Source organism: Cyprinus carpio, chromosome B20 (genome assembly GCF_018340385.1).
Source record: "Cyprinus carpio isolate SPL01 chromosome B20, ASM1834038v1, whole genome shotgun sequence".
NCBI classification, from domain to species: domain Eukaryota; kingdom Metazoa; phylum Chordata; class Actinopteri; order Cypriniformes; family Cyprinidae; genus Cyprinus; species Cyprinus carpio.
The window spans coordinates 19719700-19735325 of NC_056616.1; the positions used below are offsets into that span (position 1 = coordinate 19719700).

At 36.2% G+C, this 15626-nt stretch overlaps 1 protein-coding gene across 3 annotated transcripts in view; it reads right to left on the minus strand.

Moving 5' to 3' along the window:
• The window catches only part of LOC109051904 (transcriptional protein SWT1-like), a 21506-nt gene continuing 5880 nt past the window's right edge, over positions 1-15626 (minus strand). The window contains exons 9-19 of one of the 3 annotated variants that reach the window (XM_042747269.1): positions 15392-15580; positions 14477-14570; positions 14044-14201; positions 13778-13932; positions 13474-13612; positions 11800-11942; positions 11571-11722; positions 9778-9921; positions 6618-6684; positions 5747-5814; positions 1-931 (exon numbers count right to left, since the gene is read on the minus strand). In XM_042747269.1, coding sequence (XP_042603203.1) covers positions 844-931; positions 5747-5814; positions 6618-6684; positions 9778-9921; positions 11571-11722; positions 11800-11942; positions 13474-13612; positions 13778-13932; positions 14044-14201; positions 14477-14570; positions 15392-15580 — 1397 coding nt within the window. In that variant the 3' untranslated portion in view covers positions 1-843. The remainder of the gene's footprint in view (positions 932-5746; positions 5815-6617; positions 6685-9777; positions 9922-11570; positions 11723-11799; positions 11943-13473; positions 13613-13777; positions 13933-14043; positions 14202-14476; positions 14571-15391; positions 15581-15626) is intronic. The other 2 variants (XM_042747268.1, XM_042747270.1) reach the window with 2 other exon arrangements.

The following is a 15626-nucleotide window of genomic DNA, read 5'->3' on the forward strand; positions in this document are numbered from 1 at the left end:
TTATGCATAAATACCATTCCACATGAAATCAAAGAACAAAAAAGAAATAAATAATAATAATCTGTCGTAAATGACTGAGGATCATGTTGGTGCTGGTATTTCATATGCAGCGACAGAACTAAGAATAAGAAATCACAGCAGCTTATCAGACCTAACAGTTTAAGTGTCATAATTAACTTAATGTACCTTCTTAGAATCATGGAACAAATGAGTGGAGTGATAGTTTCCAGAAGGGCAGCTAGACTGGCGCCTAAGAAAATTGGCTTTTAACACATGACTCACTGTCACACTCACTACTTACTGAAAGCCTCGCAGCACGGAATGTCGTGTGAGACAGTGTCATGAAGTAATACTTCTGTTTCTGAACACATAATAACCTGTTACCACAACAGCTCCTGGACATCAGAAGGATTTCAAGTGGTACAGCAGAAATCAAATTCTACATTCTTCAGTTTAAAACCCCAAAACACCAACAAACCCATAACAATTTTTAAATCATCACTAAAACAGTGTGTTTTCCCGAAATGGGGCACATTACTTATAAAGTAAGATGAATAAATAATCCAAATAATTTAACATAATTAAAAAACATATCAAAGTTTAGAACTAAAACATAAGAACTAGAACACAGTCTAACTTCTGTTATATAGACTAACAGCCCTTGATGCTTTTGCATAATAAATTGGGGTCATATGACTGACACCCACTGACTCTGCTGCAGGTTGGTACAAGGACAGAGGATCAGTGACTCTGCTATCCAAACCAGGTCGGGGTCCGAAGGAGTCTGGTCAGATAGTAAGTAGACAGTTGGCTGGGTCCAAACATGGAAAGTCAGGTGGTAAATCAGGACCAAGAGCTCAGAGCAGCAGCACAGTGATCTAGATTCGCACACAGCTCAGACAGCTGCGCACCACCCACACACAGCTTCTCCCTGCGGACACAGACACACACACACATATATAAGACTTCTCTACATGTTTGTATGGAAGCTTATTTCTGTCACAAAATAAAACATTAAAGGCAATTGCGTCTTTTCATTTTATAATTCTTTATTTCTTCTTCACAAAATTATTATTATTATTCAATTATTTCTACTGAAAAATAAGAGCATACCAGTTTGAAACAACAAGAGGATGTGTAAATGATGGTAGTTTTCATTTTTGGTGAACTATGCCTTTAAGTTGGAAAACATTCTTTATTGTTCTTCTCTATTTAATAGAAATAGAAGCAGATAGGATGAAGGTCACAAACAGATCAAGCGATGAAGATCTGATCTACCTAAACAGTTGTGAGTGTCCCTGATTGTCCCTGCTGTTTCACTTCACACAGGATAACTTCCGCTACACTGCCTGTGGTTTCAAACAGGAAGTGGATGTCTCGTACACAGGAAGTGAAAGAGGTCAAGAGAAGGTGGCTGAAGAAATTACTTTGCAGAGGACACTTCAAATATTTATATAGTGTTTTTTTTTGTTGTTGTTGTTTTTTTTAACTAAAGTCATGATAATTTCTAAATTATGACAGATTTTGATGTAAAAATCTTACAGGAAATTGTAAATGCACCTCAGGAAACTAAAAAAACTGTGATTCATAACCCCTTTATTCCAAGACAATCACACTCTAAGATAGGGTGCTTTTTATATCTATAGGAAATGCTTTACTGACTACAACGAAATTGTTCCTGGGAAAGGAAAGGCATTTAAACGACTGCAGAAATCTCTGAGTCACAGTCACACAGGCCGCTCTCTCTCTCCCTAGCACAGTGGTTCACAACTGACTTGAATGAAGGCCATTATTGTGTTACTTTATCTCTCCTCCTTCTCTTTCTTGCAACTTGTTGCTGCTTGTTGCCTTATTTTGTTCGCATCATGTTCCCCAATGGATGTTACATAACTACCAAAAAAAAAATGAAGGAATGCATGCACTTGTCTTTCTCCAGTACAAACCCTCACTGAGCTGGTTTATATAATGAAGGGTATGGTGGAAATAAAGGCCTGGTCTAGACTGTAATGTTGTCTTTGCTCATTTCAAAACAATTGTAGTTCTGTCTGAAAATACATTCTGTATTTTGAATGTTCTGAAAATACATTGTCAAATGTAATCTACATTTTTAATAAATTTTTCATAATGTACATTACAATGTGACATAGCACTTATAATGATTTATTTTAGTTTTAGTGGTTTACGATAATTTATTTAGATAAGACTGAATTATAATATTGGCCATAAAATTATAATTATCATCAGTGCATCTCTAATACTTACAACCACTATAAACTATACTGTTCAAAAGTCTAGGGTTAGACTATACTTTTTAATGTTTTTGAAAGAAGTCTTGTGCTGATCAATGCTGCATTTACTTTATAATAAAAAAAAGTAAAATTCTGAGATATTATTACAATTTAAAATAACTGTTTTCAATTTTAATATATTTTAAGATGTCATTTATTCCTGTGATAGCAAAGCTGAATTTTCAGCAGCCGTTACTTCAGTCTTCAGTGTCACACGATCCTTCAGAAATCAATCTAATATGCTGATTTGGTGCTCAAGAAACATTTCTTATTATTATCAATGTAAAAAAAAAGAAAAGAAAAGTTGTGCTGCTTAATATTTTTGTAAAAAAAATTAAAAAAAAAATAATTCTTTGATGCATAGAAAGTTCAAAATCACAGAAGGGTTGACACAGAAGTGTTTTTTTTTCCAATATAAAATTCTTAACAGTCATTTTTGATCAATTAAATGCATCCTTCCTGAATGTAATAGTAATAAAATAGTAATTATTTCTAAAAAAAACAAACATTTTTTTAAATAAAATAAATCTGACCCCAAACCTAAAAGTATAAAGTATTTAATCTATTTATAGGATATAACCCTGTTTTCTCCAAAACAAATTAAAATATAGTGCACTAAAAATGATGGGATGTGGTTTGTGGTGAACACATAATGGACTCCAATTCCTTCAGCCTTGCAATTATCCGCTTCACAGCAGTGCTGCCATGGCAACCGTACAACATGTGGGCAGCTCCCCTTCGGCAGCGAGAAAGCCAACAGCAGAATGAATGCTTTATGAAGCCAATCCTTAACAAATCAACAACAAAATAGAACATAACACCGCAGTGACGGTACTCGCTCGAAAACAAACACGCAACACTGAATATCAGACAAAAGCTGCAGCAGCGTCTCAGCCGTCACGAGTTGACAGTCAGCGCTGGGTCTGGTTGCTTAGATATCAATCCCTGTTGTGAGATTTAGCACCTAGAGACGAGATGTTCATGAACATCAATGAATAACAGTCTTCTGGTACGGCAAAACATATTCTGGTGCATTTAGCTGCAGAATAACTCTGGCAAACTTAAGAGATCACCTTTAGGAATCTTAAGTCCGCAAATCAACATTACATGAGATGACGGCCCAACTGAATTCTAAAGTCTTCTAAAGTTATGAAATGTTCAGAAAGCCGATGCAAACACACTGAAACCATATATAACAGGTCACATTGACACAACTGATAATGTATGTTTCACGTGCATTTGTGGGGGTTATGACACCGCAGTTTGGCCACATGACCTGATCATTGCGTCTTTGTGCATTAGCATACAGTAGTTGCCAGTTCTGATCTGGCCCATTTAAGTATGCATTTGACACATGTGGATTAGTGCGTGAAATGAGGTCACAGAGATCTTGTGTGTCGCGGCTCATTGACCGAGCGGAGGTAAGTGAGCTGCTAAAGATCCGCTGTCAACGGCTCCACAAATGTGTGCGCGATCGTGTAGCTACACTTGACTGATAAGGTTAAATCAACAAACTTCTTCTTCGGCCCCGAAGACACAGACTCACAAAGCCCTGACAAAGACTCGCAGAGTCAAAGTTTGCAAGCAGCAATCCTACTTAATAAATAATCAGAGACACATTAAGAAACTGGAAGTGACGGTGCAAACATGACACTTTGTAAAGCATTCCAATTTAACGGCTCAAAGAACAAAAAAGCTAAGTTTTAACATGGGCCAGTGTAAAAATTAAATTTTGTGAATATTAATCATTAAATTAAATGACTCTGGAATAAAGTAACTTAACACACATATTCATAAGCCATGCTTCCACTGTGGAAGGACTGGTTAGTTACTAGCTTAGTTAGATTAGTACACACCACAATTCATTTCAGTAAATAAGTTAGGCCTTGAGCAAAGCTTTTTCCTAAATACAGTCTGCAAATTACAACACACTGAATTCCGAATTTTGCAATTTGCGTATCTAGTATAGGAATACACTATACACCATACAGAACAATATAAAAATGTTGCATTATAATTATGATTGACATTTTTTATAAAAATCTTCATTTTTTTTTTATCCTAAGAGGTATAAATACTAGAAAGCTTAAACATTTACATTTAAGATTGTTAAATGTTTACATTTCAATGTTCAAGAACTAATGCTGTTATAATATTTGCACTGTAAAGCAACTTTGAGGAGCTAAAAGTTGCTTTTTAAAATAAAATTATTATATTACATTGCAATGACAACTGCTTTTTAAGAACAATACAACACGGATATGCTTGTGACACATTAATACAGTATTACATTGTATTTATTTAACTTTTTATTTTCTAACTGTAAAATTCGTTATCCCAAAATTCATGGGAACAATTCATTTAAAAAAAAAAATTGTGGTGTAATCTGGAATTTGCATGTTATATCAAGACAAACTGCCATCAAATAGCCTGAGGTCCTAAGCTCTTCCCGCTTACTTAGCCTCTTCCATAGTAAAATGATATGAAACCACATTCTAATGCAAATGGAATATTTACAAGCACAATCACATTAGAGTCTTTATATACTGAATAATTATCATTCATTTGTAGCAGTCCTCATTAGCCTGGGGCATCATCATCAAAAACACTGGTGATATGAAATCTTTGAGACAAGATAAAACATGCTTCTGTTCTAGTTTCACAAACACCTTTGTACACTGCTGGGAATAAATTGTGAAATATCTTAACAAGAAATGTGTATACTGGCAAACGACTCTGGGGAAAGAGGTGACGTATCATTAAATGTACTGTATGTATCATCAATGCCTTCCTCAGTGCTGAAGTGTGATTTAGAGCACACAAGAGGAGCGTTTTCAGCATAACCTGTTATTACACAGGTGCCATAGTAGTGAGAGTTATTACACAGAATGCAGCGCAGTGTCAAAGCACTTGATCTATTCATCATAAGGACCTAAACTCAGTACACCTAAAGCTTGCTCGCTTCTCCAGTTTGCCTGATATTAACATTCAGTGACAGAGATTATGTGAAGCACACAAATCTCAAGTTTAATTAGTATAGAAGCTTATTGCCCCTAAAGTTTTAAACAGATCACCAAATTGGATTTTAATATATGTACACAATGAACAGATTAAGATTCACTTTTCCATTCAACTATGCAAAGGCGTAATGTCTAGGATTCCCATGACTGTCTTCTGAGATTTGGTTAGGATTATGATGCAATAACGCTCTTAAAGCAGAAACTGGTCCTCTGAGACAGTAGATACCTGCTGAGGCCTGCTGAAGCTAGCACTGACCTGAGAACAGCAAGCTGTGCTCCAGCTGAAATGCCTATCTGCTGAAAGTGGGTGGTGTTGAAACAATCAGAACAGAACAACTGCCTTACGCACGTAGCTGGGTTAATGAAAGCAGTAAAAGCTGCGAGTATGACTTGCAGATAAGCTAATGAGTTTTATCTAACTCATCACTCTTAACTAACCGGTATTCCTGTTGAGACACGCAATCAAACAGGTCCCTGGCAGTGAAACGTGGCTCCATAGCAGCAATCTGAAAGCAGAAAGCACATGTTAATGTAAAGTACACAACGTACAGCCCAACTCACACGTACTGCATAATCACTGCCTTAGATTTATGCTGAATGAACAGTTGATCTTAGACTTCTTAGTGGTTATATATCAAAACATCTCCCAAAAAATTTAATTAATAAATTAATAAATTAAAAAATTAAAAATTTCAGAATGTTGGGGCTAGTAGTTTTTTTTTTTTTTTTTGGAAATTAATACTTTTATTCATCAAGGATGCATTAAATCGATCAAAAGTTACAGTAAAGACAATGAATATGTTACAGTATAACGCATAATGTATTATGATAATAAAAAAATGACTTTAGCATTACTTGAGTAAATCAGCATATTGGAATAATTTCTGAAGAATCATGTGACACTGAAGACCGGAGTAATGGCTGCTATAAATTTAGTTTTGACATCAAAGTAATTTTATTTAGAATTTAATAATTTACTATATATATATACATATATATATTATTATAATCTATTAAAATAGAATTGAAGAAGCATGTGACACTGAAGACCTTATAATCTCTTAAAATAGAATTGTAATATTTTACAGCATTACCGTTTTTACCAAAAACAGTCAAATTGGTGCGCATACATTTATTTTTAAAAATCTTACTGTATTTTATATTTTTAATTTTTATTATTACAGTAATATATAGAACTTGCATCATTTTCTGTCACCAGTTTCTCAACCTTTTGTTGTTCCATACCATATAACCATGGGCATGACTAGTCAAAAGGTGGAAATTATCTTTAGTGGACTTTTTTTCTTACCTCACTGGTCTGAATGAAGGAGAGAAGTGACTGTGCATCTTGAACACTGCCTTCCGCTGATAACAGCCTGTGGGAGGGGAAATCTTTAATTTTACTATCACTTATATACATATTAAACCCTCCTGTGCAGTTACTAAATCATTAAATGTGTATAATATTTGTGGTTACTGCCTGATATACCAATAAGAATCCTGTGTGTGATTTATTTAAAATGCATCAGTGTACCAGAGCACGGTTGTATGTTTAATATTAAGCAGAAGTACAGAGGCAGCTTAAGATTACAATGAATAAATGTATCAGATGAATCAGTAAATCTATCAGACAATCATTTGCAGGGTAGTGTTTTCTAGTGGTGAAAAATCTGAGCTGATCCTTGAACTATCTCTTCTGTGCCCTTGAGTAAAGGTTGCCCCAGGGAAACTAACCCTGTAAAAAATGACCTGTAATTGTGTTTGGATCAGAAAATGCATAAATTAGTAATCACTGCATTTACTCATTAACAATCACTTTGTTAGAACAGAGGAAAATTTAGACAAACACTCTAATTACAGACAGAGTGTCTAAGAGAGTTGGACATGTTACTAACATGTTCAAACATGTCAAGACTGAGACCTGTTTCAAACATCTAGTGAAGAGAAAACAGCATAACTGCAAAAACAGGAGCTGTTTCTGCTATGTAACAAAGCTGTGGATCTACATGTAGTACAAAAATTTGGTGTTTGTAAGATTATTTTTATGTTTAAAAAAAAAAAAAAGTTTATCATGCTCAACACGACTGTATTTATTTAATTTAAAATACACTAAAATATATTTAAAATTAATATATTTTAAAATGTAATTTATTCCTGTGATTTTATTTTCAGAAACTATTAATCCAGTTGTCAGTGTCACATGATCCTTAAGAAATCATCCTAATATGCTGTTTTGGTGCTCAAGAAACATTTCTTATCATTATCACAGTTGAAAACAGATCTGCTGATTAATATGCTAAATAAAAAATTCCAAACAGCATTTATTTGAAATAGAAAGCTTTTGCAGCACTGTAAATATCTTTGAACAATGTCCTTGCTGAGTAAAAGTATTTTACTGACACCAAACATTTGAACAGTGGTGTATATAAAAAATTAAGTGATTTCTGGTTTATCACTAGAAGCAAAATATTCAATATATAAAATGCTGTGTAAAGTCAAACCTCATTTAATTTCAGCATTATGTTTAATAAAATAAAATACAATCATTTAGTGAATGGGAAGAACTGTTTGTCTTCCTTTCACTGCATCATGCCAAACAGACCTCTTTTTTTTCAACAATTTCTAAGTAGGTCACTACATTGTTTTATATTGCCTAATGCAAACTACAGTATATTTACACAGACTGCAATTTCACTGTAATTTCCACTGAGTTCAGAGTGTCACGTGGTAAAAACAGGCTCAGTGCCAAAACTCTCCCTGCAGTGTTGCTTTTGTTACGCAGCATTGTGCTGCCTCCATGTGCAGTGTGAATACTGCAACCTGTTAACATGGCCATTAAAATAATCATGTGCTGCTTACATCAGCACATGCTGACCTACTGACAGAAAATACAATCATACAAATAACATTACACTGAGATATTTCTCTGAATAACCTTCAACAGAGCCAGAGAAAGCTGAAAGATAGAAAGAGAGAAGAGATGGGAGAAACTGGGGGGACTCCAAAGGGAGGGAGAGGGGATGAGGAGGAGGAGAGAAAGAAATGTGGAGAAATTCAAGGAGCAAGACGAAACAGGGAGCAGACAGAAAAAGCTATTTCAGCAAAAAAGCTTGAATTATGCATGCTCTTCCTCATTCAGGGCGCAGGAGGACGGAAAAGAAGTGCTGGGCATTTGTGTGCGCGTGTTAGCTTTGATGACTCATCTGTCTGCTATCTGCACATAAAAATGAGTATAGCTGTAACCATGGAGACAGCACCTAATCTCCCTTCAAACCTTGTCATCCTGCTTTCTCAGAAACACTAAACTGAAAGGAAGGGGAAACTCAAATGCACAACACTGAAATGCATGAGTGTAAAATTATATAGGGTTGATGGGTAAATGGTGACATCACTGTCAGATGACTAATATAGTGGAAAGCCATATTCTTATATCTGATCGTGAATACTTAGAAAAATAAGTGACAAAATCAAACTTGACTCTGGCCTTATTCGTTAACTCACACTTCAGTTTGGAATTTCTTTTCTTTTGCATCTTCCTCCAAATGTAGCAATATAACCATATTCAGTCGTAGTATATGTCAAAGACTAGAATAAATGACCAAGTTTGTGTGCGAATCAATTTTTATGCACTGATTCATGAGTGTGGCGCTTTGTGTGAGAATAAAGGCACATATAATCAATTAAACAGACAACGGAGCACAAGTTTCACATGACAAATCATTCATTTGCATCAAGTGTACGCTTCATCTCCTCTCTCTCTGTTGAACAAAAACCTCATAGTGTAGCATTTAATGTACCGAGACATAATCATTTACTGTGCAAAACAATAATTCACTTCATGACCTTATTAACTTCTAAGACAACCAGAACTGAGCTGACAATCCAAAATTGAGATCTTGATACATGCTACCATATAAGAGTTTAAATTTATTAGAGATCTTATTATTTATTAGTGATTTACATATTTATTAAGAGGCTGCGAATGAGACAAGGAGGAAGTTTAATATGCCAGTGAGGCAAGTTATGACTACTATTACACTGCAACATAAATAGCTGTATCTGTGTAACTACAGCTATGACACACTCCACGGTTTCTGCTCACAAGATGCAGACAGAGATCTTAATTTAGAGGAAAAATTGCCATGTCATAGTAAAATCTCTCCGCCTACTGCTCTGAGCGGCAAAAGCTGCAGGAATGCTGAGCAACGGAAGTGAGTCACACAGATACACTCACACAGGATCAGGGGAAGGATTTGAAAATGATTAAGTACTGATGATTAAGAGGATAAAGACTGCCCCCCACCCACCCTCACCACGTGCAACACACACCTACCTCTGTCCTCTACATGCTCAGGTGAATAAGGACACACACTGAGCAAATTCTGTTTGGAGGCACATGATTGGAATAGCAATAGATGCTTCTAGGACTGCAGAATTGTGTGTGTGTGTGTGTGTGTGTGTGTGTGTACCTCTGAAGAGCCTCCAGTAGCTGTTTCAGTGCAGTGGAGAGCCTATGTAGGCAGGAGAGGGCTTCCTGAGGTGGGGTTGAGGTAGATCGCTGGCTGGGCTCAGTGGCTCCTGGAGTGTAGTGGAGTGCTGAGAACAAAGCCGAACTGAAGAGAGAAACAAACGGAAATAAACATTAAAACAACACTGTAATGCAGTGAAGTTTCTGTTTTGTTTGCTGTCGATAAAGCCTCAGTAGACAGTGTAAGACCTGATCAGCATTTCTTCTCATTCTTCAAAGTTAATATTTTAGCAGAGGGGGTTTATGAAACAAAACAAACAAAAAGAATTTAATATTTTTTAAAAGAAGTCATCAAAGATTCAAAAATACTGTAAAATGTTATATTGTGAAATTTTATTACAATATAAAAAATAAAAAATATGTTTTCTTAAAATGTAATTTATTCCTGTGATAGCAAAGCTGAATATTCAGCAGCCATTACTCCAGTCTTCAGTGTTACATGATGCCTCAGAAACTATTCTGATGTGCTGATTTGGCGCGCAATAACATTATTATTAAAGGGATAATATGATGCTGCTAAAAAGAACATTATTTTGTGTATTTGGTGTAAATGAAACATATTTATGCGGTTCAAGGTTCAAAAAACACATTATTTTCCACATACTGTACATTATTGTTTCTCCTCTATGCCCCGCCTTCTGAAACATGTCGTTTTTTACAAAGCTCATCGGTCTGAAAAGCGAGGTGTGCTCTGATTGGCCAGCTACCCAGTACGTTGTGATTGGTTGAATGCCTCAAGCGTGTGACAGAAATGCTACACCCCTACCCATACTGTGATCCGTGTCCCGGTCAGAACACCGGCGAGACAAAAACAATAAAACCCATTACAAACAAGCCATTTGTTGCATCCAATGGGGACATAATTATGGATTATAATGACTTATACTGTCTTTTTACGCATTGCGTTGCATCGCACCATGTAAACATAAAACCATGTCTGCATTTGTGATCAGAGAAACAACAAGCGCTGCTCTACACTGCTTAAAACTTGTTTGAATAATCAGTGGCAAATCCTTTAAATATGTATAAGTACTTACAGACTGTGAGTCAGAACAGCCAGCATTGTAGTCTTTTCTCCCAGGATCAGGAGACAGTCCTACATAAAATGCGCTGCACACATATGAATATTTGGGTTGAACTGTTCTGGAACAGTGTTGTAAATACAACTTAACCACTGATTTCTAGTTGTGTCCTCTTTTAAAAAGACCAAAGTATTTTCCCTTTCACAATGAAACAGCGTCTCCACAACATGGCGCTGGCGGCAACAGCGAGAATCAAAGTTACACTTTCTTTCTTTGCGTGAACAGTTGGGCGAAGTTATGCAAATCTTCCCACATCGTGACATAGACATGTGGGTGTGTGTTTAAATTAGGCACTTTAAGAGGGCGAGGACAAGTCTTAACTTTCGTAAAAAATAAAAATATTAATTTGGGTTTGAGACCGATCTTATCTATTCACGAACAGCTTGTAACACTCCAAAGCGAAAGGAAAACTTGAAATCGCATCATATGACCCCTTTAATGTTGAAAACATTTGTGCTGTGTTCTATTTTTGTGGAAACCATTATTAAAAATTCTGGATTTTTTTTATGAATAGAAAGTTAAAAAGAACAGCATTTATTTAAAAATATAAATATGTTTTTTTTTTTTTCAAAACTTACTGAGCCCAAACCTTTGAACAGAAGTGTATGTTAAGAAATAAATACACTTCTGTCTTTGTCATTGACTCTCTCACCTAATCTGACACACATTGTTCCAGATGCTCTCAAATAACGGCCAAACATTCTGATGTGATGTCTGAGGAGGCGGAGCTACATCCTCCTCTATCTCTGCCATCAGAGAGTCCTCATTATCAGTGTCATCACCCTCTGCTGGTGCTTTCGGAGACTGTCACACACACACACAAAATTCATGAGTAATTAGAATGAAACAATTATCCACTGTTATATTATAATGAGACTGACCTGTAGTCTTTCCTTTAGCATATGAAGTGTAGAGAGAGCTTGAGCTACATGACCATTGTACTGAGATCTGCCAACCAGTGCCGACAGCAGCTCTGCAGCCAATCTCACAGCACTGAGAGCAGATCTGTGCTCTATGGACCTGTCTACAGACAGACACAACACAACATAATATAACAGAGCGATAGATAGATAGATAGATAGATAGATAGATAGATAGATAAATAGATAGATAGATAGATAGAACACTTACACATGAACTAATTTAACATGACTATCTGCATTACAGTTCAGACATATTTCTGCCGTGTCATAAAATATTCTGTCCATTCTGTCTGTTTGTTATCTTTTTATGATCTCCTCAGTTTTTGGAGTCAGGAGGCCCTAATAGCCTGTGGACACTGCTGAAGAAAGGAAAAGAGGAGAGAAGCTTAATAAAGACATTAGTGGGTTAAAAACAAAGGTTTACAAATGTGTTCACAGCTCTAAGTGGGAGAGAGACCCGTTTATAAAACAATCCACTAAACCACTAACACAAAAGAATACACAAAAAGAGTGAAGGACACTCCCTCAACTCCATAAAGTGCAGTAAATCACATTTAGGCGAGAACAGGAGGGCCCTGGTACTTTTCCACCCCTCCACTCCTGCACAAACTCCCTTCCTCTCCTCTGTTGGGCTGGGCTCATAGCCAAAGGCAGCAGAGAAGAAAGGCACAGTGTCATACTCCTGCTGCAGTGATTGGCAGAATGAGGTCAAACTCATAACTCCACACACAACATGAGAACAGTGTGTGTATGAGTGTGGACCAAAATCACAAACTTAGAGATGTGCATACACACAAACAAACAAACACCAATTACCCTGGTGTTTAGTGGGAACCATTTAAAGCAATAATTTACCCAAAAATTCTGTTATCTTTTACTCTGTAGTGTTTTTCCCTCTCACTGGTGACCAGCAACCATTCAGTTACCCACATTCTTTAAAATACCTTCTTTTGTGTTCAGCAGAAGAAAGAAACTCATACACAGTTAGAACAACTTGAAAGTAAATGATGAGAGGATGCTCATCTATGAGCTATCCCTTTAATGACAATATGAACAACTGAAGGAAATACAAACAGCCAGCAGGGGGAGCAGATAAAGTAGTCCCTAAATCTATGCATTTTTGTCCTTTCTTACAGAAAGATTACAAGGAAACAATCTGTGACAGAATAGAACAGAATAAAATAGAACAGAATTACTGTAATAACAAAATGACAATTCAGAGATTTTAGAAATACAATAGTGAATTTCACAAAGGTGTGTCACCAATGCATGATTAATTATGAATAAGAAAAACATTTTGAGAATATACACTATTGTTTAAAAGTTTGGAGTTGGTTTGTTTTTAAAAGAAGGCCACATTATTTTTCCACAAATAAAGTTAATACAGTACTATTGTGGATATTATTGCAATTTGTTGCATCCTTGCTGGATAAAAGTGTTATTTCTTGATTTTTTTGTGGGATACAATAAAAATAAAAATCTAAAATGGGACAGAACAGAATTCTAAAACAACATCATTCTATGATTAGAATATAATTATAGCACAAAACTGGGATTCTAATTTAGAGAAGAATAAAATTAGAATTTATTGTAGTTACAGGGTATCAGATTAAGGTGGTGAGACATACACACCTGAACAGAGACAGTCACTCAGCATCTCCACACAGCTGAGCAGGCTCCTCTTAATAATGCTTCCGAACACAGCTATCCAGTGCTTCTTAAAACACTTGAGCAGCCCCTCCAGATTCCACGGAGGCTTCACATACACTATCTGCATACACAAACAGATACGGTCAAAGAGAACGGGACTACAGAGAATCTAAGCCCTGAATCACACTTAACATGTGACTAATGCATTTAGATAAATGAGGAGCAGCTCTTAATATAAACTTCATAAAAAATTAATAGATCAATAGATCAATGTGTGCAGTGGTACCTCAGTCCACAGTTCTCCATAAGCCGCCTTCATCTCTTCCACCAGCACCTCTGACAGCGCCCCCTGGAGGCAGGACTCCAACAAAGAAACATACTCACTCAACTGTCGCTCCTCTGCTTCATCACTGCATTTATTCTTTTGTGATCCTTTCTCCTCTGCTTTCACACAGGGAGGTGGCAACAAAATGATTTTACATTCAGGCCTTTGGAAATAAAGAATTTAAAAAACGCTACTAATGAAGGAAAAACTGTGACACAGTAACTGACCTTTCTCTACGGGTTGAGCTGGGGGCGGCACAGCGGGTTGAGCATGAATGTAATTTAGAATTGTAGATCTGGTTCCCTCCACTTCTTTTGCCAAGTCTGCCTTACTTAAGGCCTTCACCCCACTGAGCAGAGCCTTGCTGCACAAGTTCTTATCATCGCTACAAAAAGAAACCAGAGAGAGAGAGAGAGAAGATACATTTGAGCAGAAGGAAGTCATGTCCTCTACCTTCAATATGAACATTCTTCAGGGTGACACTAACAGCTGAAATATAATCATTAAATCAGATCATCTTCATTCATAAAGCAAACACATGGCCACCTTGCATTTCATTAGCTATGTCAAATGACAAGGCAGAACAAACAAATGGGAATGTCCTTAATGTGGTGCAGACATGCCTAGAGGTGAAACAGAGGTATGAGAGTTTGTACTCACGTGCAAAGAACTAGTGCTCCCTCTGGGTACAGAGCCTGGTACTGCAGACAGCACTCTAGCACTCTGTCATCATTATTCACAACACCAGGCCCACCTGAACAAGAGAAAAGCCAAGAGACAAAGGCTGAACTCATATAATCTATATTATGCACAGTACTTTTGTAGATTAGGAATGCTGCAACTATGTCAAAGCTGTCTGGGTGGCATAATGTTTCCAGTGGATTTTTTAAGTATGCATGGATGCTTTTAGAGCTAATATTGCCTATAATCCCCTGCACTATGGGAGAGCTTGAGTTTTAAATTTTTTGATGTAGATGACTATATGACACAGGGCTTTTGGTATCACAAATTTAATTTTGTCACAGCTGTAAAGCACTTTTTAACACTACTTTGGAATCACACAAGCAATCTTATAATTAAATATTTAATCATTTTAAAATAGTTAAATCAGAGCATGCAAATATTACATGGCAGTGCACCATAATGCAGTGCTATTAATATCTTTTATATACTTTTAAAGTATTTATTGATATTTTGAATGGGCTTTTATTTTTTTCATATTTTCACATCGAATATTTATACTTTATTGACTATAAATCAGTTAACAAAAATGAATAATGCAGCTAAGTGGTAGTTTCTTTAATTATACAATTGTTCGAAGTCTTTTTTTTTTTAATTATACAATTAATTGATGATGAACTTTAAATAATTTATCATGAACTTTAAATAAAATAATAAAGAAAATAATTATGGACCAATGAGGGTTTTTTTATTCAAACGGAAATGCCCCTGCAGTTGTTATTTATTGCCCCTTGACAAAGTGCGCTTCTTTTTACATTTCTTGAAAAATAGATACACAGTACATGCACATCACGAATACAAATAATAATGCATCTCAGGATAAGAATCACTCACCAACAGCTTGAGAAGCCTGCTGCATTGACTGGCCCACAAGTCTGGGTTCCTGATTTTTTAGGCAGCTGTAAATGTAGTGGACAGCTGGCCTGGCTTTGTATTCCACTTTGCTGGAGAGTTTACCACTCTTTAGATAGTCCAACTCCTGCAGCACCACCCATGGGATCAGCAAAGTGGGGAACCCCAGCCCTGTGATGAGAATGTTCCAAGTGAAATATTGCATCCACATAATTCT